The 25,395-nt window shown below is 43.5% G+C and overlaps 1 protein-coding gene across 5 annotated transcripts in view; it reads right to left on the bottom strand.

Annotated features, from left to right (window-relative positions):
- Window positions 1-25,395, bottom strand: part of MYO3B (myosin IIIB) — a 548,027-nt gene that overhangs the window by 142,859 nt on the left and 379,773 nt on the right. For all 5 annotated transcript variants that reach the window (XM_079135472.1, XM_079135470.1, XM_079135469.1 and 2 more), the window contains exons 26-29: window positions 23,953-24,064; window positions 22,838-23,000; window positions 19,863-19,943; window positions 6,374-6,476 (exon numbers count right to left, since the gene is read on the bottom strand). In XM_079135472.1, the coding sequence (XP_078991598.1) occupies window positions 6,374-6,476; window positions 19,863-19,943; window positions 22,838-23,000; window positions 23,953-24,064 (459 nt within the window). The remainder of the gene's footprint in view (window positions 1-6,373; window positions 6,477-19,862; window positions 19,944-22,837; window positions 23,001-23,952; window positions 24,065-25,395) is intronic.

Raw genomic sequence — 25,395 nt, 5'->3', positions numbered from 1 at the left:
TAGCTCATTGGTATAGATGATCTCCAATCACCCAATGATTCCCTTTTTGCAGTCTAGGATATGGGGTTCGGCAGAGGAAGGAACTTGCCCAATATCTCATAGCCTGTAAGCAGTTGAACTAAATTCAAACCCAGGTCTGACCCAAAGCCCATCCTTCCTCCACCCCAGTCAGATAACAGTGTCGACCACCTCATAAGCACCTGGCCTGTAATCCCAGCTACTCAGGAGGCAGGAGGATCACAAGTTTAAGGACCACCCTGGCAACTTAGCAAGACTTTGTCTCAAAAGAGAAAAAAAAGGACTGGGGATGTAGCCCAGTGGTAGAGTGCTTGCCTAGCAAATGTGAAGCCCTGGATTTGATCCCCAGTACTGCAAGGCAGGAAGTTTTCTGGAAGATTTGTTCTGTTCTATCATCTCAGCACTGCCGCATGTTTCTGCAATGACTCTCCACAGAGTGTTTGTCAAGATACGTGGCAATCTGTAATTCACAGCCCACATGAAAATCTGGCCTGCAGTCGGCCCTGCTGACTGGGAGGCTGTTTCTCTGGCTCATCAATTCTGAGGTCAGCCCAATTGGCTCCAAGCCTCAGAGCCACAAGGGTGACACACAAGAGAAATATGCTCACTTTCCCCTCTTGTGAGGTGCCAGGTCTCCTCAAGTCGCCTGAGTCATGAATGTTCCCGTCACTCTGAGGCTGAGCCCTCACTGACAAGCCCCTATGAAGTAGCTTCTCTGGGGGTGTGTTACAAGCTGCTGTGTAAAAACATCTGCCCCAGTATTATCAATCTCCTGCCTCCTTCATATGGGTTCCTTCTACAACAACAGGCTGGCTGTGCTAAAGAATGTCACATAAAAACCCTGGCGAGAGCTTTGCCATATGCAGGCCAAATTAAATCAAGGGGCATAATCCTCACCATTGTACTTATCAGCATTAAAATGGAGGATTACCATCATGGAAGCAAAGCCCCACAACACAAAAGGACTATTTCCATTCTGCTTCCCACTGTACACAGTCACAGGCTCACGTAGGAAGTGAAGGAGGAACCACTCACCCCACCACTGCCTTCTGCTTTCAACCTGAGGCTGGCTTCCCCCGAGCCCAGTGACCCCACCCCATCACACTCATCACACACAGGTGGGAGCACCTTTCCCGCGAGGCTGTAGGCTTTCTCCCAAGAACTGGATAATAGAATGTCTTCCGTCAATCACAGGGGGACAATTTTATGCCAATCAGGGTATACTTCCTAGCTGATTATGACTTAAGATTTAGGTTATGATAAGGACAACATGGATAGAGCAGAAACAGCCCTGCACTAACCGCTTGGAGTCTGGAGCCTAAAGAGGCAGTAGAAAGTACCAGTTAAAAGTGTTGTGGGCTGGGGATATAGCTCAGTTGGTGGAGTGCTTGCCTCGCAGACATGAGGCCCTGGGTTCAATCCCCGGCACCACAAAAAAAAAAAAAAAAAAAAAAAAAAAAAAAGTGTAGGTGCTAGAGTAGAAGGCCTATACTCATATCCTTACTCTTGTCATTTTACTAAATGACATTAGGAAGTTACTTGTAATTTCCAAATGTCAGAAATTATAAAATGTGCTCATCTCCCACAGATCAGATACTTTAATGCATGGAAGATGCTTAGCACAGTGCCCAGAAAATCGTTAATGAACACCAAGTGTTAGCTCCTGTTATTATTGTTGGAGACGGAAGATCTGGATTCAAACCCCAAACCTGCCATTTATCTCCTTGTGGCACTGTGTGATCCCGTGACACACAGACTAGTGATCAGGAGGCAGCACTAGGTGAACCTGACACATCCAACCCAGCACCAGCCGCCTTCCTTCCTTCCCTTCGTTGCATCCTGGGGCTTGAATATAAGGCCACACGTGTGCTAAGCAAGCTCTCTATCACTGGGTATCTGGGAGCTACTTAGCTCACCAGGATCAGCTTCCCCATCTGTAACATGGAGTGGGTAATGCCAACCCAAAAGACTGGAGTGAGAATTATGTGAGGTAACACGTGGGGAAAGACCTGGCCTAGCAATAAAGGTCGGGTGAAACCGAATGGTGGCCTCAGCACCCCCCTGTTCTTATTCTCTGTGATCCTTCTCGTCATGTCTGGGTCTTCCTTATGGACTCTGCCTCTGATTTTTCTTTCCTTCATCTTACCCTGGCACCTGTCTGGCCCAATCACTGTCCGCTCAGGACTCTGACGACACCCATCATTAGTTGCTTCCCCGATCCCTTTCCTCTTTGCCTACTCTCTCCTGCAGAGGCTAAAAATGCCAACACTCACTTTCGAGGCCTCCACTGCAGCTCCCTGCAAACCCACCATTGCAAAGTCTGGCCAGTGACATGCAAGGAGAGTCTCCTGGGGGATTTCTAGAAAAACCTGGAAGAAGCCTCCTGAAGAGAGCCTCTTTCCCATTCAGCTCTTCCTTCCCAGGTCAGACAATTACATGTGAGCGAGCATCCCTTAGTGTTGCTTCAGTCACCTTGTGGACATAGTAGGGGCACTGCTGACATGTGAAGAGCAGCAAAGCAGAGGTGCAAGGGGCCTGTGTCCTGGACAACATCCCTGAGTGGCCAAGCCAGTCCTGGAACTTCTGTTCACAGCTCATGTCCTGAGGCATCCTTAAATCTATGGCTGGAGGTCTGTTACTTGCCACTGAGGGCCTCATCATTAGGACATCAGCTCTCTTACGCCACCTGCCCTCTGAGCCCTCCATCCCGGCCCAAGAATTCCTTCCTATTAACTCTCACATTGATCCACAGAACACTGAGTTAGTGATCAAACAGGGGGAAACAGGACCCCAGCCCCTGGCGTGGGGATGCCATCACACAATATCCCATGAACTATTCCAGACCTTCTTGTTGCTGCCACTACCCTTGTACTGAGCAGGAAGAGCAGTTTCCTAATAAGTAAGGGACATCCTTGGAAGTCAATGCCATAAACTTACTGAGTACCTACTATGTATACTGATACTGGATAAAAGAAAGAATAAAATTCAATCACTGTTCTTGAAAAGTTAACTTTTATCATATGGTTAAGCACAACACAGTACAAAATATGAACAGTTAGAGAGAGTGACAAACCAAAGTGTGATCTGAACCCAGTCTTTGAACTGCCACCGCTCACAATGACGTAAATATCTTGTGCCCAAACATAAATCAACTCATCCCTAAGTCTTTTGTTTAGTTGGTGGAGAAGGCAGTGGGTTGGGTTACATTTGCACAAGTTCAGCCAAAGGCTGGCAATAGTTCAAGGAGTGTTAAAGAGAAGTAAGGTCTTCATGGAGGAAGAAGGGACTTGAGAGCGTACCTGGATGAGAAGGTGGGAGTTGAACAGAAAGGAATGGGCGGAGAGAAGAGAAGCAGGTGCATTGATGGAACAAGTCTGACTCCAGTTAGCCCTAAGGTAGATGTGAGGAGAAACCGGAGCTGAGACTGGAGGATGAACTGGAGCCGGAAGGGAGAGGCATGGCACAGCAGAATGAGAAGTCTGAACCTCTTTTGGTCTAAAATGGGAAGCCATTAAAGTTCTTTGAACGAATCAGAACACGTTATAGGACAATTGATCAGATGTCAGAAATGAAAGCTTGTCCATAAACAGGAAAGAATGGGAGAGAGAGAGAGAGATAATAACAGACCTGAGCCAGGGAATGATGCTTAGAAAATGATTGGAGGTGGGGTTAAGGAAGAGGTAGGGATCAAAAAGAACAGTGCCAGGTGCCAAGGTCAGATTACAAGAAGGCGTTTTTGCCTCTCAAAGAAGTGGAAAGGTGTGGAGGAGGTGTTTTTGTGGGTTTTTCTGCTGAGGCCTGGTGTGCAAGAATTAGGAAGACATGTCTGACGGGAGTTGGGTGTAGGACTGTGGAGGAGAGAACAGATCTGGGACTCAAACTCACACAGCTGAGAGCTGATACCAGAATGTACCAACGAGAGATGACATTACTCAGGTGAGAAGTCGAGAACCAGGAGAACCAGGACCTGGGGAACTGCCTGTGTTCCCCAGGAGAACGCAGGAGAATGTTACGGAGAAGAGAAGGAGGATGCAGCCAGAGAAAGCATACTGAGGACGTCTCTGAGGAAGAACCTGAAGGACACAGTACTGCAGACTCCCATGAAAGAGGACAGTTCAAGGAAAATCTGGCTCATGGACATAAATGCTGCAAAGGATCAATGAAGATGAAGCTCTAGTGACTGGAAGCTGAGCTTCCTGAAGGCAGTTTCACCAATCAGATTTCAGGATTAGGGAAGGAGGGTTTGGTTTGGTGGAGGATGATGCAGCAGATCTGGGTGTCAGTTTCCTGAATTCTGCTGGTAAAAGTAGGAAAAGGGAGGGGTGGAGCTAAGAACAGGATTTTATTAGAATGGGGGCAGGGAAAAAGGAAAGCGCTAGGGGATCTGGAAAGATCCGGAAGCAGGGTGGGTGCAGCTGGGGCTTGGCAAACAGTACCCCAAACATGTTGCTTAGACTTCAAACTGGGAGTACCTGGGAAGCAGAGAATGCAGTCGGGGTTTTCTTTGCAGTTCCTTACCTGCCTAAAGACTAAACTCACCAAAGAGGAACTCCAATCTTCTTATTGAAATTTCATTAATCATATATCACAGAGGGAGAGATAGAAAATCATATATCACACATAAAACCCAGAATAACTTCAACTCAGACCATTGTCTGTATTCTGGGCTCACTCTCTCCCCTTAGAATCCTTTACTCTTCCTCTAAAATTGCCCACAGCCCCCATTACCCTCTCCCCTCTCCCGCACAAAGAGGGTAATAAGTCACAAGCATCTGGGTTTTCTTTGCATTTCGTATTTTGTGTGACTCCCATGCATATGTACATGTTAATACATTTGTTTGCAATTTCTCCTGGTTATCTGTCCATTGTCCATTTATTTGGAGTAGGCTGTTATCGAACCTTCAGAGGGCAAGTCAGAACTTTCCTATAGTGCTGACAGTGGTAGGGTCTCAAGGGCAGGAACATGGTGCAAAAAAGATCTGTGGTCTGGGGAGCAAAGGATGGCCACAGGAAAGATTCTACAGTGCAGGGAACGGGAGTGGGAAGAACTCAGATATTCTCAGTGAAGTTAGCTGTTATGAAGCCTGAGGGAAGTCAAGCTGGGGTTAAAGTCATTTTCCAAATTGGTTCACTGACTTGTCCAAGGTCAAACAGATGCAACAATGTTAGCATAGGATCAGAACCCAAGTCTTCCACCTGCCATATTAAGTGATCTTTCTGCCACATGAGAAATTCTAAACTTTGTTATTCTAATAGGAGGTGTTAGGACTTTTCATCAAGTACCCTTGATTAAGCTATTCTATTTGGACAAGTTGTCTAGCGTAGTCTACTTCGAAAAGTAGTCCAGTGGCAATTTGAGACCACTAGGGAAGGACTGGACTGAGAGTTTAATTTTTCAAGTCTCAAAATACTAAAAAGTCTCAAAAAATTAATTTTTAAAAAATTGCAAACCATGACAGTTTCTCTTTCCATGTGAAAAGATGCAAAGAACTCTTTAATGACCTGCTTCTTTCAACAAATCCTTGACTAAACCTTCCATGAAATTCCTGACAATCAATTTGGGGCAAAATATAAAAGACAAGCTTCTTCCTATTTGCACCTTCCCTTTTGCATAATCCACTTCTTCCTGTAGCTGTGTCCTCCTCCTGGTGACACATGTGATAGGGCCTGGGACCCTCTTCTGAGAGAAGGCAAGTTAGAACTCTTCCCTGAAGAACAGACCTAAGAGTTCCTTAGGTTTCTAGGGCTTGGTGTCATGGCCTGAGCTCACATTAGCCGGTCACAACCTCTAACCTTAGTGGCTCAAATGGGTGCTGAAACCAGTGCACTAGGGCCCTGGGCAGGCTGGCTCCTTTTGAGTTATAATTAACTAACATTTGTGGGTAAACAGGAAGTTACAGTCAATGCTGAGTTTATTGACATGCTATTGTGCGTTGGCAGGATGCTTAGCAGCGTCGCTAGCTCGTACCTCCCAGAGCCAGTGCCATGACCCTTCTTTTCACAGTCATGACCATTCACCAAAAATGGCTTCAGACATTGCCAGATGGCTGGTTGTGGGGCCAGGGGATGGGTTGCCCCCAGTTGAGAACCAGTGCTGTAATCTAATGTGGTCAAGTACAGACTTTATACCATGAAAAGGACCCCCAAATGGGATTGTGTTCAGGTTGTCCTTGTAGAATCAAGACTTCTGCTCACAGGATAATGGCCTCTGATAGGGGAGAATCTGATGGGAAGCACGTTTTGGCTCCACTCTCTTCAATTCACCAACATGACGGTGGTAGGAATGCTGTACTGCCTGTTAGAATAGAACACCTGAGTTCACGACAGGAAACTGGTGTGGATGGATAGGACTCACCAATTTTTCTTAGTGGCAGCAGGAGAGTAGCTTGAAGTCTCTGCATGACAATAGTTAAATTCCGCTTCTGGATGGCTTTTCAGATCAGTACCTGCCCTCAGACCTGAGAGAAAACAAATGAATGCTTAAAGGTTTTAAGCGAAGTTCAGAAGCAGGTTAGATTTTGTTGCCATCTGCACCTTGAAGCTTCTCTCTCCCTGCTCCCATGCCACTCCCTGACCATCTGGAGCCTTTCCTAGGATGTCATTAAAACTGACCAGTGTTCAATCCCCAGGACTGCAAAAATAAAACAAAATATCCTGACCTATGCTGGGACTCCAGGTCTTGCTCGATGCCAGGTCCCAGGAAGCAAGTTGGATAAAATAGCTCATGCTACTTCTCTCTGGTGATGGATATAAATAGTGGACAGGGATTATAGGCCCCTGAGTGAGGTAGGCCCAGCAGAAGCAGCATGCAATATTTGGAAGAGCACTGCTAGTCTTGTCTGGGCTGCCCACTGATGTGGGCAGGAAGCAGAGGAATAAATTCTCACAATGTGGGTAGGATTTGCTGGGAATCATCATCCCAGAAGTAACCAATTTCTACTTTTTAAAATTTTTTTTAATTGGGGATTGAACCCAGGGGCGCTCTGCCACTGAGATACATCCAAAGTCCTTTTTGAATTTTATTTTGAGACAGTCTTGCTAAGTTGCTGAGACTAGCCTCAAACTTGCCTCAGCCTTCTGAGTAGCTGGGATGACAGGTGTGTGCCACTGTGCCTGACTTCTAAATTGTTACTGAGGGCAGTTTACTGATGAGCTTTTCAAGAGTGAGGGCAACAAATACAATTGTTTCTTTGGGCAACTACATCTGCCATGACTCATCAGTCATGACCCTCTTGTCCCCTGAAACTTAATTTAGCTTCAAGTTCCTCAACACAACACATCAATGGTTGTCAAAGCATGGGCCCTCAGCTAGCAGCATCAGCATCACCTGGAAACTTGTTAGAAATGCACATTTTTGAGAACTACCGTGGACCTAGTGCATGAGAAACCCTGGGGGTGAGCCGGCAATCCCTGTTTTTAATAAGTTCTCCAGGTGACCCCCTCCCTGTTGGAGAGTGAGAGACACTATTTTCAGATCAATGATTCTTAATCCTGATATTGCATCAGAATCACCCTGGATGATTTTTAACATACCTGAGCCCTGCCCCTAGAGATTCTAAAACTGACCTGGCATCAGTTATTAAAAGTTCCCCAGATAATTTTTTTTTTTGCAGTACTGGGGATTAAATCCAAAGGTGCTCTTTTTAAGTTTTATTTTGAGACAAGATCTAAGTTGCCCAGCCTGGCCTGGAACTTGCAATCCTCCTCTGCCTCCCAAGTCAGTGAGATTACAGGTGGGTGCCACAACCCCTGACCCCAAAGAATTTTAATGGGTGACCAGGCCTAGGAACCATAGTTCTAAGTAGTCGCTACCATTCAGTTGGGGTAGAAAAGAGTCCACACCTATTCACCATCTTTATTTTAGATAATCTAGAAGTGACCAAACCAAAGTACAACCTACAAAGATAATCTATAGACTTGACAATTGTGATATAATATGGGACACTAAAATGTAAAAAGTTGAACATTATCATGATAGAACATTTGACAGACATGAAGCATAAAAAAAGAAAAATATATATAGAAATAAATTGTTTTGGGTTGTCTGTTTTGGGAAAAGTGTACTCTGATTTTGAATTGCTATTTTGGTTCCTTAAACATAAATATCTCTGTGTAGAAGAAATGTAATCCTTTGAGCTATTAGCAGTAGATAAAACCATCTGTTGTTGTTATTGCTATAGACATTGAAAGGATAAAGAAAAAATTTTAATGGAACATTATTACATTTTTATTATTACACAAAAAGCATTATAACCAGGCAATGAAAACAAAATTGAAAAAAGAAAAAAAAAAAAAAAAGACTAGGAATGCAGCCTCAGCCTTTCTGAATATCATTAGCTGATCCCCTCCCTCCCTCTCCTGCCCTCTCATGATTGATAAACTCCAGTTAGAGCACCAGGCAGACCTTCTTTCTCCCTCTCAATTGTTCAGCCTCAGCTCACTTGTCGTGCTATGATAAGCAACATAAAAGCCAAAGCTGACCGAAGAGGAAAAAAGAAGAGTCCACTTCAGTGACACAAATATATTTGTTTTCTTATTAAGAAGGAAAATTGCCACAACTAATTTGTAACCTAGTTTTCTGGCCCAATTCAGCAGCACCAAGAGCTACCACTGATCAAAGCCCAAATGGTACTGCTCCTGTGGAAAGCTGAGACTGCAGGCTTTTGTCTGAACCTACTTCAAGAAAAGAAAAGAAAAAAAAAGTGTTCAATAGCAATCCAAGCAGGTAAAAAAACATAAAGAAAGTCATAGAAGACCCAGAAGCCCTTTTTTGGTTTGGGACTCTCCTTACGATGATGCCACGTTCAAGACCAGAAAAAGAGGAAGAATCGACATCTTTTACCTGGAGCTCAGCAAATACCCCATCCCCCACCCTGTTACGTGGCTTGCGTTTCCACTAAAACACATAGAATTTCTGTTCATGTAATTGAAGGGAAAACTTATTCCATGTTTCTTATTCATTTACACTTCAGTCATCAAAATATTGATTTTTAAGAGTTATTTGAAGTATAAAAACCAAACAGAAAACTTACAGAATATTCTTAATAAAGCTTAGAGGAAGTCTGTGCCTCCATCCCCCAGCCTTGCCTGAAAAGCAGGGAGAGGAATTTGGGTCAGACTAAAGAGATAAACTTAAGTAAATTGAGATTATCAATCCTTTGAGTTCAAAGCAGGATCCAAATCGTCACATACTTCTAAGTGTGTCCTGGTGACATTGATCACTGAACAAGGAGATTTAGGGAAACCAAGATATAGAGAAAGAAACAAAAGAAACAAGGTCACTCAATTTAGGTGAATGGGCGGGTTGAAGGACTTACACCAGCCACATGGTTAAAAACACAACCATGAACGTAAACGGCATAAATGTTCATAAAATGCCAAACTTGGGGAATGTGCAGCAGGGGCCATGGAGATGGGGAGGTTGATAAGTTTCTGGTTTTAAAGAAGTAAAGCAAAATTGGGAGTGGAGTTCTCCAGAGGAGCTGGAGCCCTTCCGAAATCTGATTGAGAACATAAGATATATGATTAAGATATATATCTTAGAGCTTATAGAACATATAGAGCTTACAGAATAGAAACCATTCATATTTTCCAGAAAAAAAAAAAAAAATGAGCTGAGTCTTCACTAGACCATTTTGAAATAAGATGGGAAAGCATTTGACTGTCAGGGGAAGAAAAGAAAACTCCCTTAACAGGGGTTGGGAACTCAAATGCCTTTGGGGCCACCCAGGAAACAGAAGCATGTGAGGAACCAGGCCGAGGATGGGGAGTAGGGAGGCCTGTCATGAACTAGAGGATGCGGCCCCCACTTAAAGACTGACACAACATCTGTGGAGGCAGAACCTCAGGAAGCTTCAAAAAGAGGCATGGGACAGCAGGCCCCCCAGAGCCTCCAGTAAAACCAGCCTCATGGACACCTTGATTTTGGACCTCTAGCCTCCAGAACTATAATAGAATAATTTTCTGTTGTTTTAAGCTATGGAGTTTGTGACAATTTGTTATGGCTGCCCTGGGAAACTATTACAGGGACTGGGGTGGCATGACAGATATTAAGGCCTAAAATTATAAGAAGGAACAGAAGAAAAAGATCAGGAATCTACATTCAACTTGATTTGGCTGGTGGGGAAGAAAAATTAGAAAGTGATGGGGAAAACTCCATTTTTTTTTAAAATAAACACCAATGTATGGATGATTATATTCTGTGGGTTGTTTTAAGAACTTAACAAAAGATAACTCATTTAATCCTCATGGTAACACTAAAGGGTAGAGATCACCATTATTTGCATTTTGCAGCTGGGGATATTGAGGCAAAGGGAGATTAAATGATTTGCCCAGTGTCACATAGCTGGAGAGGGGCAGAGTCAGGGTTCAAACTCCTGTAATTTTGCCCCAAAGTCTGAATCCCTAAATATTATATTGTGCAGCCCCCTTACTTAAACATTAAAAATTATAATCCCTACTCTTTTTCTCTTTCTCTTTTTTTCCCCTTTATAAATGGAAACAAAAATTCTTTCATGTTCCTGGAGCTCGAAAGGTCCCACAGATCAGCAGCTGCAGGTGAAACTTCTGTCCTGGCCTAGTGTTTGGTGACCACCCAGTGGATAAGACCCAAGCAGTGCTTCAGCTGGGACAGTCTTGGTAGAGTTCCCAGTTGGTGATCTGGGTTGGGTAAACTTTCCTGCCCCCCTAATGGCCCTGGCAGAGAAAGTGCATAAAGATGAGGCTCAAAAGCCCAGCCTTCCCCTTCTAACCACCTCTGGCAGATTTCATAAGGAGCCAGAGTGGTTTCTGGCTGAAGTGACAGCTGGTCAGCAGCCATCCTATCAGAACATGAAGAGTCCAACTCGTGGGAGGTCTGACAGGCAAATGCCACCGAAAGCAGCACCGAGAAAGTTAAATTCCTTTCTTAAAGAGCAGGGTCTCATGGACACTTTTTTTCCTACACCACATCTAAAATCCTGGCCTCTATCTCCAACACATAAGACAAGTACAGTAATTTTCAGGCCTCGGAGAACATTTTCCACTTTGATTCTCCAGTACTTAATTCCAGTTATTATCCCAGTTAAACTTTCACAGAGTTCAAAGAAAATCTTGCCTGATAATTGCTTTCCCCAACTTGGAAGCTAAGGAGGGAGGTTTTCCCTCATCCTTGGAATCAGCTGCTTGCTTGTCTGGGGAAGTTCCTTCACTCTGAACATTGAGGGCTATTATTCCATTCACTGTATTCTCATTCACCCTCCAACTGGGTTTACTTTTTATAGTTTATGCCCTGCGTGCTTCCAGAATGGGATTAGAGGTAGCTTCATACAGCCTGTGCTCTATGTGATTCTGTTCCTTGGCCAATACAGTACCTTTTTTGGTTCCACGTGAGACTGTACCCATCTGAGGGGCAAACAATTTTAATGTTGTTTATGTGATCACCCAAAAGCACTTTGCAGAATGTTTTGCACCAACAGAATGTTGAGGAAACGGGGAGGAGAATAGCAGATCAGGAGTTAGGAAGTCTTGACACAGGAAAGTTCCTTGCTACCATATGTAAAATGGGTAGGATTTCCAGCTTACTTTTCAAGGTTACTATAATGATAATTATTGCAAGGAAATTGGGGGAAAGCTCTTTGTATAAACTGTAAATTGCAGTGAAAAGTATAAGATGTCAGGAAAATAACAACTAATCAAGAAAGAAACACCTGTTGGGTCATTTTTATTTTTTCCAATGCTGGGAACAAAACCAGGTCCTCAGACATGCTAGGTAAGTGTTGTACTACAGAGCTACATCCCTGCCCTCTAGAATTGCCTTTGCTCAAATAGTTCTGGTTTCCTACAAAACTTACTCTTCTATAACTTTTTCTTAAAAAGATAAAAGTTCTAAATGTTTATAGCGGCTTTATTCATAATCACCAAGAAAGGAAAACAACCCAAATGATAAAACTGTGGTACAGTCATGCATAGAAATTCTGATAAGTACTAAAGAGGAATGAACTACTGATATACACAGCAATGCAGATGAATCTCTAAGGCATTATGCTAAGTTCAAGGAGCCAGTCTTCAAAGTCTACCTAGTGTATGACTCCATTTATAGATCCCTCTGGAAAATGCAGAACTCTAGGGATGGAAGACCCATCAGTGGTTGCCAGGGGCTGAGGGTGAGGGAGCAGGACCATGAGGGAACTTTTTGGAAAGTGGTGAAGTGGTGGAACATGTTGGACCAATCTGATCAAAGTATTTGAATTTTACTGCGTATAAATCATATCTTAATAAACTTGACTTTGAAGAAGTTAGTAGAATTTGAAAAAATAAAAAGGGTTCCTTCTCCTCAAACTGGGCCTATTCCTGGGAAGCAGGACCAATCTGCCTCTAACCCATCAGGAGAGGGCAGGAAGGGAGGGAGGACCTTGCTGTGGATGGGGACCCTTCACAACGATTTGCAGCATTGATCATAGCTGGTTTTGACACTAAGCACTTGGCTCAAAGTCTATGAAATTAGCAGGCTCTGGTTGCTTGTACATTTCAACCGTCACAACTTTATTGATGAGAATGGCTACCAGCTGTCACCCTTGCCTCCTCCTCTGTGCTTGGCCATTCAGACTTCATGGCCACAGCAAATCAAACTGGGATCCTGCTATGGCTTTTCATGTTGGGGTTTGAACTCTTGGCCAAATGACTGCAGCTCAGCTGTTATGCCGCCAATCACCCGTCACTGTGGGTTAAACTTGATAGGCACACCAAGATCTTCCAACTTCTCAGACATCTGAAAGGCCACTTTTTTTTTTTTTTAAAGACCACTTTCTTTCCACACCAGCAGGCAACAAATCAACAAATCTGGGTGATATTTAGTTCCTGAACTTTCTTACAGAACAAGTTGCAAAAGGACCTCAAACCAGTGAGAGGAGGAAATGGTGTCAATCATCCATCACCTAAGTCTTAGCAGTTTTGAATTTCCAGAAAAAAACTACCCACACAAATGAATCAAGCTCTCAGAACCATGGAACATAGTTCTTTGCAAAAACAAAGGCAAAACCCAAACCTGAGAGTTTCACCTGTTATTATTGTGTTCTAATTTTTCTCTGATAAGTAAGACAGAAGTTAAAACTTAGAGAGCTATAGTTTTATAAAGATTTTATTATAACTATTGGAGATGTGACTTAAGCAAGAGATAAGTGAAGACTTGGAAAGTTCCTTTTTCATAAAGATTTTATTGTAATTATATCTGAGATTTGACAGGTACTATTTTTCTATGAATGTAAGAGACATAGTTTCCTCTTTGAAGTTGCAACATTCTTATGCTAACCTTAGAAGACTATTTCACATTTTTTTTTTTTTCACATTTAGAAAAAGGTACAGAAAGGGAACATTTACCCACTATCTACCATGTGCCAGGTACTGTGCAGGAAGGTTGCATATAGTATCTGCTATCATCTGCACAAGGTCCTCATAATCAGGCCTCAGTGGGTCCCCTTTTGCAGCTGCCAAGACTTAGATTCCAAAATTAAGCAGTTTCCCCCAAAACTATATGGAAAATGGTGGGATAGCCGGATTTAAAGTTCTTTATTTTGACTTCAAACTCTACATGCTTTGGACAGCATAGTAAGTCCTCCCAAAGCATTGATTAGTACCCTATGTCCATTGGCCATGCCCAAGATGACCACCCATGGCAGAGTCTGGTCTATAGGAAAAAGTCTCTGAAACCATGCTTAAACTCACAGGATACATAAGAAGATATAATATATTGAAACTCTGTTTCTGTCTTATCTGTAAAGGGGGAATGACTTCTATTCACAAGAATCTTTTGAGGAAAAGAAGTCTGATCTTTCTTGCCACAGCACAGTTAATTTTTCCTCTAAGTATTTCTTCACTACTGTGTAATTGCAGCCTGGAGAACTAATAAAAGTTACAAAACGTGGTAACACATTTTATTCTTCTCATGTAACAAATGGAAGGCAGGGCATCAAGGTAACTAGAGTGTGCAGTGCTGTCATTCCATGTGCAGATGGAGGGTGGCATGTGGACACGGCCTTTTTGTCCACAGATTATGATCTTTTATCTGAGGGCCATAATGGAGAGAACAGATTCCAAACTAAAAGACTCTGACCACTGACTCCCTCTGAAGTTTTGTTTGTTTGTTTTTTGTTTTGATATTAGGTACTGGGGATTGAACTCAAGAGCACTCTACCTCTGAGCTACACCCCCAGCCTCCTTTATAAAATTTTTATTCTGAGACAGGGTCTCAGAAAGTTGCTGAAGTTGGTCTCCAACTTGTAATCCTCCTACTTCAGCCTCCTGAGTAGCTGAGATTACAGGTCAGCTCCACCCTCAAGTTTTAATCTCAAACCTTGGGGATGCCAACTGCCATAGCCAAGTTTCATTGTAAGCATGTTTCCCTGTCATGCCAATGACAAGCGTAAATGGCCACCAGCCCACATTGATTTTGCGGCTTTCTGTGTATGTACTAGGTGGACAGTAAACACCCTGCCCTCTGGCTTGTGTAATCCTAACACAGCGGTAATTTTATTAACAGCAAAGGATATTCCTCTGCATTCCAAACCAAGCCATGACAAGAATTCTGTTGTTTGTGCCAAAGAGAGTTTTGGCCTCATTTCTTGACAGACATCCTGAAGCCACAGGCCTGGTCTTTTCTCTGCTGTAAATCACTTGCTATAAGCCACACTTCTAGTAACTCTCTGTGGGTCCTGACCACGCTCATGGCAGGCATGTTTCCCCAGGAGTGAATCATGATACTTGCCCCCAAGACATTTTCCCCTCTAAAATGTTAAGCCTACAGCTGTCAGAAATCAGCCACAGCTCTTCACTAAGAGCTGGAGAAACCAAGACAGCATGAGAGTGGACTGAGCAGGACCCCTGGCCTCAGCCTGAAGTTCACTTTGTTTCTGAGGAAACAAAGATATTAATAAAGGCTAGCTTGCAGTTCACATCTCAAGTCCAGGTGTACAAGTAATTTTTTTTCTTCCAGATGTTTCTTTGCTAATGTGAGAATGTAGCCAGAAATGCCAGGAAAGGGGAGGTAGCCAGCTCCTGCCCTGTGGCCAAGAAGCATTTGGAATTTTTCTTCTCCCACACCTGTCCTTCCTCTGACAAGGACTCAGGCTCTGAGGATTTAAGCTTTTGTGAAGAATGAAGAAGGATCTTTCTAAGAAAGAGAAATGGAGTGAAGAAAAAAATGGAGTAGATGTAGAACAACAAATGGAGACACAGAAAGAGGGACAGAGCCATGCTGGTTCCAGGTGGACCTTTCTCTCAGTGTCCCTCTTGCATCCTTCTGATTGATTTGTGGTCAACAACCCACGGTGCACAGCTTCATCAGAATGAAAACTATCTGCTGTGATCATTTCTACCTGCACGAGTCAGCTCAATGCATATCTGGGGCTGTTTTAAGATGGCTCTTGCCTTTGCATTGTTTTAAATTTTGTAAAACTTCAGTACAATGTATATTGACATAATAGAGATTTTTCATTTATTCAAACAGGGTCCCTTGAGGGAGAGCATATTTTAGAGTTCTCTATGTTGGAGTTAGAGAATCTGAAGCTCCAAAACAAATCCTATTGTTTACCACAAATGTCCCAGCATAAGGCATGTGCTTAAATGAAGCAATGAATGAATGAAAGAAATAACCAAATTAAAATGAAGTCATGCAACACACACCTACAGATACTTGCAGAAATTTGGTTCTAGGAAATTGCTGCACCCTCCTAGTTATTGCCAGTCCACCAGAAATGCTGAAGGAAACAAGCTAACTTTAAGTTAGACAAGGCTAGCTACCCTGCGAGAGTTTAAACATTAAGATAGTTATAAAAACCAAAACGAGAGTTGGTTGTTATGTGACCAAGTCAGGCCATCTGGATGTGGCGTTTGCTCTCCCTCCTGGAAGCAGCATTTAGAGCGACTCCTTTCTGCAGGAGTCACAGGATATGCTCAGTGTTCCAACCACAGGCCATTTAAAATGCCTGTCCACAGACTCAAGGCGCCCCCTTGGCCTCTGCGGTGTCACTGCTCACACCCAGAAAAGCACTCCCCGAGAGGGCTTCAGAGGAGAAATGCCATTGATGTTGGCCTATTGTTGTCTTCTGTCCGTATTGTGGGCAGGGCCCAGGAGGCGAGTGTGCAGGGAGCTGATCCCAGAACAGTGAGAAAGAACAGTTTCCACAGAAGCAAGGAGATGAAAGATGCTGTAAACTAATGGGCTCTTCTGTGTGTGTGTGTGTGTGTGTGTGTAAGAGGGGAGTGTGGGACTGGACGAGCCAGCTCCTCCTGGGAGACACTCTGAAAGTCTGTTCCCAGCCCTCCACGATCACCTACTCAGAGGACATTCGCTCACCACTTTGCTCTTTAAAAAACAGATCCTGATCACCTACTCAGAGGACATTCGCTCACCACTTTGCTCTTTAAAAAACAGATCCTGAATTAGAGGGCAATTGTAAGTTAGTGCCATTAAAAAATACCAAAGAATGAGACAATATAGAAATTTCCTGTGGTTTGTGCTGATAGTATTCACTGAGGAATATGCACTTTTTTAGTTGAATGATTATAGTTAAATTCACTTTGTGAAACCTAATAGCTAATTTAAAAAAAATCATAGATTAGTAATGGAATAAATACAACTTAATTTTCACTTAGAATAATCCATCTATTTTCCAGTTTAAAAATGAACATGTTTTTAATTCTTTGGCATTTAAAGGAATGCACTTTCCTATGACAAGAGAGTATCACCAAACTTAACCAATTAAAAAAAAAAAATTGCCACTTTTGCCAAGGTGACATTCAAAGTTGTTTCCCCCAGCCCCAAAAGGAAACTAGCAATCAATCCGTTGGCACAGGAGCCCACACTCCCTCATCCTCGGTCTCCCCACAGCTCATAAAGGCCCTTTACTGCCTGCACAGTTAGACACACAGGAAATGTATCCTCATGTACCTAGGGTGTTTTTCCCATTTGTTTTCTCTTCCAGCATTTGATCACTGGCTGGTGAACTGTTTAGGCCCACAGAGATCTCCAGACCACCAGCTCATGTATTTAAAAGGCATCTGTTTATTTTGAAAATGCAAATAGGGCCTACCTCAAAGACTGATAGGCAAGAAGTGACCCACTGAGCTAGGGGAGAGGCTTCTAGTCTGAGGCTGGTCCCTCCCTCCATCACACCAAGATCACTTACTTGCCTCAGAGCCACTTAACCTAAGCCTGGGAATCCAAGGGAAGGGCCCACAATGAAACAGAGCAGGCTCATCTCTCAAGAATCAGCCAGGGGGATCATTTTACCTCCAATTTAAAGCACTGAAGCCACTTACAAAAGAACCCTGAGCCTTTGAAACAGTGGTTTCTCCTCTGAGGGCTGCCTGGAGGAGGACCCCATCGTGGAGACATTGGCTCCTACCAGTGGCTGCCCAGTCCTCACAGGGAGAAAGCCCGGGAAGGTTAATACCGACTTTGATCTCTGTCAAGGCATACCAGAAAGAATTAATTTACATTTCAGATGAAAAAGGTTGACAGCATGAAAAGGCAGCTTGTTGCTGGTATGTGAATGTGTAGTAATAGATCGGGAATTCTGAGAGGAAGTTCTGAGGAAGCTGAAGGGATCAGCCACGCGGCTGCTTTATTGGGAAGGAGATGAAAGGAAAACAAATTTCAATATGCACTGCTCTGCAGCAACATGTAGGCCAAATGCTTCCTAAATTTCAAGGGCTGCTCTTTAAAAAAAAAAAATAATAACATATCTTAGTGACACCCTTTCTAAAAAAATGACTATGATTCAGAACTAGAAATACCAACAAATACATTTCACAGAATTTAAATTCCAAATGGAATAGTAATTGTTGAAAAAAATAATCAATTAGAGATTAATTTTAGAAAACTACGAGACACGGCTGTGCTGAGACATTCCTGAGTTTTCCCTGTAGGTTTCAAAATTGAGGCGACTGCTGTATCTGGGTCTCGTTCCACTTGGAAATGTCCTAGTGGCAACCAGAGGAGCTTGTAATGAGAGGATCATGCTTTGGGAAATCCTGACCCCAAATGGAGAAGTCCAGATGTGTTGCTTTGCTTTTCAGGTAAATATAACAAGGCCTTCGAATCTAAGCTTACAGAAAACATTCTCAAGGCAAATACTCTGCCTTTGAAATTGCAAATGCTGCCACCTTATTTCTGGAACCCTACCACCAATGCAAAACCAGCACACCAGTCCTGTTGTGGTATTGGCTGAAGAGCAGAGAATTGTTTGCCTTCCCTCTCGCTGCCACCAAGGGCAGTGGTGGCCTTGGAGCCACCTTCATGCCTGTCTAAGCTCCTGTGGAGTTGGTTAATATACGTCCCCACACCACTTAATAGTTGGGAACACTGGCTTTGAGGCTAAGGAAGAGGGGTGCTTGCAAAGCTCCAGGGAACAAAAAAAAAAAAAAAAAAAAAAGGCACTTTAAAAAAACACATCCTGTCCAGTTCCATAAAGTACCCGCCCTGCTAGTGATTCACTGAGCAAATGTGAAGGTCACTGTCTACACTGGTGAGGCAGTGTTCACTTGGCATCACGCAGTGCAAAGGAGGGAGCGTCTCAAGAGGATTTTCAGAGAAGGAAAACTGAATTTATGATTTTTATATACTGGACTCGGGGTCTACAATGTACAAGCTCCAAGTTTATATTTTAAATGTGCTGGGATTTGGGCCAAAGCACAAGATCAGAAACCAGCCTGGTGTCCTCTTTTGATGGGAGACTGCGTGTGTGTGTGTCTGTGTGTGTGTGTGTGTGTGTCTGTGTGTTCTGTGATGCCTGTTAGGGAAGCAGAGAAAAGCTACAAGGTGAATTGTTCTCTTCCTGAGACTTTGAAGTCCTAGAGCTTAGAATTGTAGGAGATGGTATTAAAAGTGACACATTTGCATTTAAATGGCTTCCAAAATATATTAGTTCTGAATGAAGATTTCAGGCCTCCACTGGGGTCTAAGACAGTTCTGAGAAGTATCCTGGGAGCTGAGTTCTGTGTAGGGACCTGCTTGAAAGGTTGCAGCTGTCTCACTGAAGAATTTGCTTCCAGCTTGGTATTTTCTGAAACCCTATTTTACTCCCCATTCCTCAGTTCACTGGGACTCTCTCATTCTGTCTCCAGTTTCTTGTGTTCCTGAAGCTCCTGGCACACACAGGGGCTTGTTTCTTCTGATCCTCAATTAGGAATATACAGCTTCAAATGAGGATGGGGGCTTGGCCCGACAACCAGAGCGGACATACCATTTGCAGAACAGCAGAGTGACCTGAGATCCAGGGAGCGGGTAGATGAGCCAGTAACCAGAGCACATGGTTCTTAGGCTGCCAAGGGCCAGCTGAGCTGTAAGAGCCACCATGTGCTCACCCGTGGGACCCAGAGGTCCCAGCTAGTCACATACAGGAAACTTTAGTGACTGGGAAGTTGCTGAGTGAAATTCCTCTTCTGCAATGCTGAGAGACAGACAGGTCTTGTGAATAATCAGAGACATTCTAAACTAGTGCTGTGGTTGCACAGATGAGGGACTTGTCACTCCAAGAGGGAAAGAGATTTATCCAGCTGGTAGTATGCCTGGGTTCAGATGGCACTGACAAGCTATGAGGTCATGGACAAGTAACTTCACCTCTCTGTGCCTCAGTTTCCTCCTTTATAAAAGCAGGACTATCAAAACCTGCTTAGTCAAGCCTGGCAACTGCAAATGCTCACTGTGACATGGCGGGGGAGGTGAAGGAATAAATGTGAGGACCCCCCACTGGAACCGTTTGTTCACACCAGGGCTCCTATTATTAGCTTTCCAGCTTTCTACACTCATTTGAATGTAATCACAGAATATTTTCAAGTGGACACTGTGAAAATGATGTTTTAATTACCTGCTTGAATATGAACAGCAGACTCACTCCTTCTGTTGCTTATTTTCTTAAATTTGCTTCGAGCTTCATATCCTCTCCAGGCTAAAAATATAAAACCATGTGCTAGGAATGACATTAATTTAAGAACGTGCCAGAGAATTGATAGAAGCTGTTCCCCGCTCCCCCCAATCTATTATGCCTCTCCTCCTCCCTTTTGCTTTCTCACTGAACAAAATAAGCAGAGCTACATGAGCTCTGGTGGGGAAGTGGGGCCTCTCTTTGCTGGCAACTTGGCTTCCCAGATGCTTCTGAGGAGGCATTTTTTGTTTTGTTTTGTTGTTTTGTTTTGTTTAAGCAGCAAGTTTCCAGAGCATGCTGAATTCTACTTATGAATCCCTTGGGTCAGTTACCCCAGGTGAGGTGGTTCCCTCTCATTCCAAATCATGGAGGAAACCTGTCTTCAGGACTTGGAGTTACGGGGTGGGATGAGGGGAACAGGGGCTGGAGGGATGGTGGAAGAACTGAAATAGCCTCGTCCTTTTAATATTTTGTATTTAGGAGAAAGATATAAACATGAAAGAGAGAAAGATAAAAGAGGGGAGTCAAGGGAAGTAACAAGGAGCACTCTGCAAGAAGGATGCGCAGGGAGGGGAAGCAGCCATGGGAGGGGAAGCAAGGCAAGGAAGACAGCTGGACAGGACAGAGGAAGGAGCTGGGGTGAGTCCTTTAGATACAGACTGAAGCAAGAAGCCACCCAGCAGCCACGGGAGCGGCTCTCTTCTTTGCAACCCCACCTCGGCCTGAGCATTGCAATTCTTCAAGCACACTGTGGTTCTGGGTCCTGAGAACATGAAGGAGGTCATCCACCATGGCCAAGATCTGGTGCTTTCAAAAACAGACACGAAGACCAATGGAACAGAAGCCACAGAGACAAACCCATGTGTATAGTTATCTCATGCTAGATCAAGGTACCATAAACAAACATGTAATGGAGAAAAGACAGCTTCTTCAACAAATAATGCTGGGAAAGCTGGAAATCCGTGAGTAGTGGAATGAAGTTGAATCCCCATCTCTCTCATCCTGCACAAAACTCAACTAAAAGTGGATCAAGGACCTAGGCATCAGATGATGGGCCTGCACCTACTAGAAGGAAAAGGCCTTACTCTCCACCGTGTTGCCTCAGGAATGAATTCCTCCATAAGACTCCTAAAATGTACGAAGTAAAATCAAGAATCAACAAATGGGATGGTATCAAACTAAAAGGCTTCTTCACAGAAAGGGGAGCAATCAAGAATGTGAACAGACAACTTACAGAATGGGAGAAAATCTTTACCATCTGCACCTCAGAGAGAGCATTAATCTTTAGGATAGATAAAGAACTCATAAACCTTTTTTTTTTTTTTTGCGGGGGGGACTGGGGATTGAACTCAGGGGCACTGAGCCACATCCCTAGCCCTATTTTTTGTTTTATTTAGAGACAGGTCTCACTGAGTTGCTTAGCATTTCGCTATTGCTGAAACTGGCTTTGAATTCTCAATCCTCCTGCCTCAGCCTCCTGAGCTGCTGGGATTACAGGCGTGCACCATCACGCCCAGCTAAGAACTCAAAAAACTTAACACCATAAAAACCCAAATAACCCAATCAATAAATAGGCAAAGGAACAGAGCAGGCACTTCACAGAAGAAAAAAATACAAATGGTCATAAAATTTATGAAGAAGTATTCAATATTTTCAGCAATTAGAGAAATGCAAATTAAAACTACACTGAGATTTCCTCTCACTCCAATCAGAATGGCAATTATCAAGAATACAAGTAACAATAAATGTTAGTGAGGATGTAGGGGGAAAAGTTTCACTTATACATTGCTGCGATTGCAACTGCGATGGAAAGCAGTAAGGAGATTCCTTAGAAAACTTGGAATGGAACCACCGTTTGACCCAGTTATAGCACTCCTTGGTTTACACCCAAAGGACTTAAAATCACCATACTACAGTGATACAGCCGTATCAATGTTTATAGCAGTTCAATTCACAATAACCAAGTTATGGAACCAACTTAGGTACCCTACAACAAATGAATGGACAAAGAAAATATGGTATAGATACACAATGAAATATTGCTCAGCCATAAAGAAGAATGAATATGGCATTTGCTGGTCAATGGTTGGAACTGGAGAATATCATGCTAAGTGAAATAAGCCAGTCCAAAAAACCAAAGGCTGCATGTTCTATCTGATGGATGCTAACTGATATCAAGGGAGGGTTGCGAGGGGCAGTTTAGAAGTTCATTGGATTAGACAAATGGGAAAGAAGGGAAGGAAGGAGGGATGGGAATAGGAAAGACAGTAGAAGGAACCTGACATAACTTTTCTATGTTCATATATGAACACAGCCTCAGGGAAACTCCACATCATGTATAACCACAAGAATGGGATCCTAATTAGGATGAGTTACACTCCATGTATGTATAATATGTCAAAAGACATTCTACTGTCATATATATCTATGAAGAACAAATTTTAAAAAACAAAAACAAAACAAAAAGATCTGGTGCTTTTATAACTGCTTGTCCAAGGCACAGAAGCTCAGCTGCTGTTGCTAGCCCCCATGACTCCTCCATGTGCAGAGAGGCACCCACAGGGTAGGGCTTGGCAGAAGAGAGCCCAACCATTTGTCCCCACATTCCAGGTGGGCTAGCAAAGCCTGCTGGAATGGTGTGATGCTAATGCATGGCCCCGAGTGTACGTCCTGCTAGTCATTCTGGGAGATGGGGCATGTGTTGGTGTGGTTGGGATGTTACACCATTGGCTCCCTCAAACTGCCTCTGTCTTGTCACTCAACAGAGTTTGTTGCAATGACTTGTGTGCTCCTCTGCAAGGTCAGGGACCATGGCGTTTTTCTCCTGGCTATGTCCCCATCACTCAGTACAGGTAGTAAGCCCCAGCACTAATGGAATGTCAGGACTCAGAAGAGTGTATGAAAACGGGGTCATTTACCTGACTGGATGGTGATGGCACCCTTCTCTCTCTTTTCTCTGACTCTCTTGTATCTCCTGGCTCCAAGCCACCCCTTGGTATATGCCTGTAGGACAACCACTCTGCCTATGACTTCTCGCAGTAGCAGATTTAATTGCTCGACATGGTAATATTTGAGAAAAACCTGAAAGGATACATTAGTTTTAGTGTTACATATGGGCTTTCCAACAGAAATCCACTGTACCCCAGTATATTCTTAAGGTAAATATTACAGTCATTATCTAATTAAAGTTTACAGTGATTTGACATATGCTCATGTCATTGACTTCCTGAGGGCAAATACAAATCCCCTTCTAAAGCTGAGCCAAGCCTTGGTTCTTTATGTAAACACATGACGAGGTTATAGGGTGTCAGTGGTCCCAGATGCTCACCAGGCTGCCCTGGGTCAGCCAGAAGTTCCACTTTCACAGCCTGACCTCTGCTCTCCTCATCCCTCACAACCTCTGATGGAGGTGCCACTGACAGGACAGACTAGTGGCCAATGGAGGAAGTCAGAGGGAGAGGGACCTGGATGACCCACTGTGATCTAATTTCTGCTGAGAAGCACGGTGCTGCTATGAGCTCTCAGGCTAAAACTGGCTTTGTGGGGCAATTCAGGATGGGCCATAAAATCCTGGTATCCTGCAAGGACGTGATGTTCCTCTGAATGAAAAGCTACACACGATGAAACTAATAAACAGGGTATGCAATAAATAACACAACATGAGTCTAATGAAAAACGACCAGAACTCTAAAGGAAACTCATCACTGCCATTCATATGATTTGTATATTTACATGTGTGCTAGAATACCAAGTCTTGAAAAAGGGACATTTGAAAGTGAGCTCAAAGATCTCATTCTAGAAATGCTAATTGACTCTCAAGTTACATGCAGAACAGGAGGCAACTTTCCTCCTCTGGCCTCTAGGGTCCCTGGGCTCCTGACTCAAGACCAGCAAATATCCTTTTTAGGTTAGGGTTTGCCTGCTAAGCTATACCACTTACAAAGCTATTCTTGACAGAGATACCAGCAAGGAGAGGCAAAGGCATACGGGAAAGCATCACAGGTGACGACGTGAACAATAAAGAAAGGACTACCTTTGTTTTCCCCAGTACCCAGTGATCCAATCTGGACTTTTCCAAGATAGCAGCACAGCTCTCTTTACTAGCAGGAGGCGTTTGATGTGCTCTGAATGCCAAGTAATAATACCTATTGAATAAAAGAGGAAAATTAAGTATGTTTAGTCATTATTTTAGTATAGTAGAATTGCTCTGGACTCACCGGCGAGCCGTGTTTTTTAATAGTAAATATTTCTCAAGCACAAAAATAGCATGGTAGGTAGTGAAAGATGTGCTATTTATTCTTACTAACTTGACTCATATTTTCTGGGATATGGATTTTCCTTTTAATGTTGCCTTAATTCACATTCAATGTATACCTCATGTGTTTTGCAAGCAAAATCAAGTTACCTGATCATTTAAGAAAGCTGACTTTTAGTCATAATTTTAAATGTTAGTATTACTATTTATAAAAACAATTTAAATCCCATCGTATATATTCTGACTCTGCTTTGAAAAGTCTCATCTCAAGTGATCTGTAGCTAGCAAGTGATCATAGCCTGACACTACGGATTCTCTGCAGAGCTGCATGCCTTAATCGAGGACTAAAGTAGGCATGTTTTCTTGATGCAGTCACCAAAACCACATTTGTTTTCTTAAATGACATCATTTGAGTGAACTTCTAAACTTTCAGATGAAAGGGTTTCTGGGTAGATTCAAAGAACACCAGTGTAGAGGAGGAAAAAGATCTTTTCCTGGCTCATCCCAGGTTCACAGCTGAGGTCCCCATAACAAAAGACAGATTAACAAGAGGAAAGAATCCGAATTTATTTAAAGTAAGTTTTATGTGACAAAGAAGCCTTCCTTCATAAGAACATGAAGACCCCCAGAAACAGTTATTCTGGTGTATTTTTGCAGGTTTGATGAAGACGTGGATACTGTGGAGAAATAGGATTGGACAAAAAGTTGTGGAAGAATGGAAGTAAACTGGGGGTGGGGGCTCAGCAAGGCCTCTGTTCTTGAGATTCTTCTGTAGTTCCCAGTGTCTTTAAGAGATGAGGGCATTCCTTTTTTCTGGGCATAGGGAAGACCTCTCTCACATGAGGGTCTATGGCTTGTTTCAGGGAAAGTCAGAAAATGCCCTCTAGGTTTTGTGACCTGCCTCAGGGCAGAAGGGCAGGACCAGGTCAGAGCCATCTTCTTGTCTCCACAGTTTTCTCAGATGACAAGGTGCCATGCTTTGGGCTGGTATGTCCTGAACGCCATCACTACCAAAAGACTTTTTCTCCTCACTCTTCCCTCTTCCTCTCTCTCTCTCTCTCTCTCTCTCCCTCCCTCTCCCTCCCTCCCTCTCTCTCTCTCTCCCTCTCCCTCCCTCTCCCTCCCTCTCTCTCTCTCCCTCTCTCTCTCTCCCTCTCGCTCCCTCCCTCCCTCTCGGTGGGGTGAGGGGTGCGCTGGTGCTGAGGACTGAACGCAGATCCG

Source organism: Sciurus vulgaris, assembly GCF_902686455.1.
Source record: "Sciurus vulgaris genome assembly, chromosome: 3".
NCBI classification, from domain to species: Eukaryota; Metazoa; Chordata; class Mammalia; order Rodentia; family Sciuridae; genus Sciurus; species Sciurus vulgaris.
Note: the sequence above shows the minus strand (reverse complement) of the source record. Positions and strands in the feature narration are given on the sequence as shown.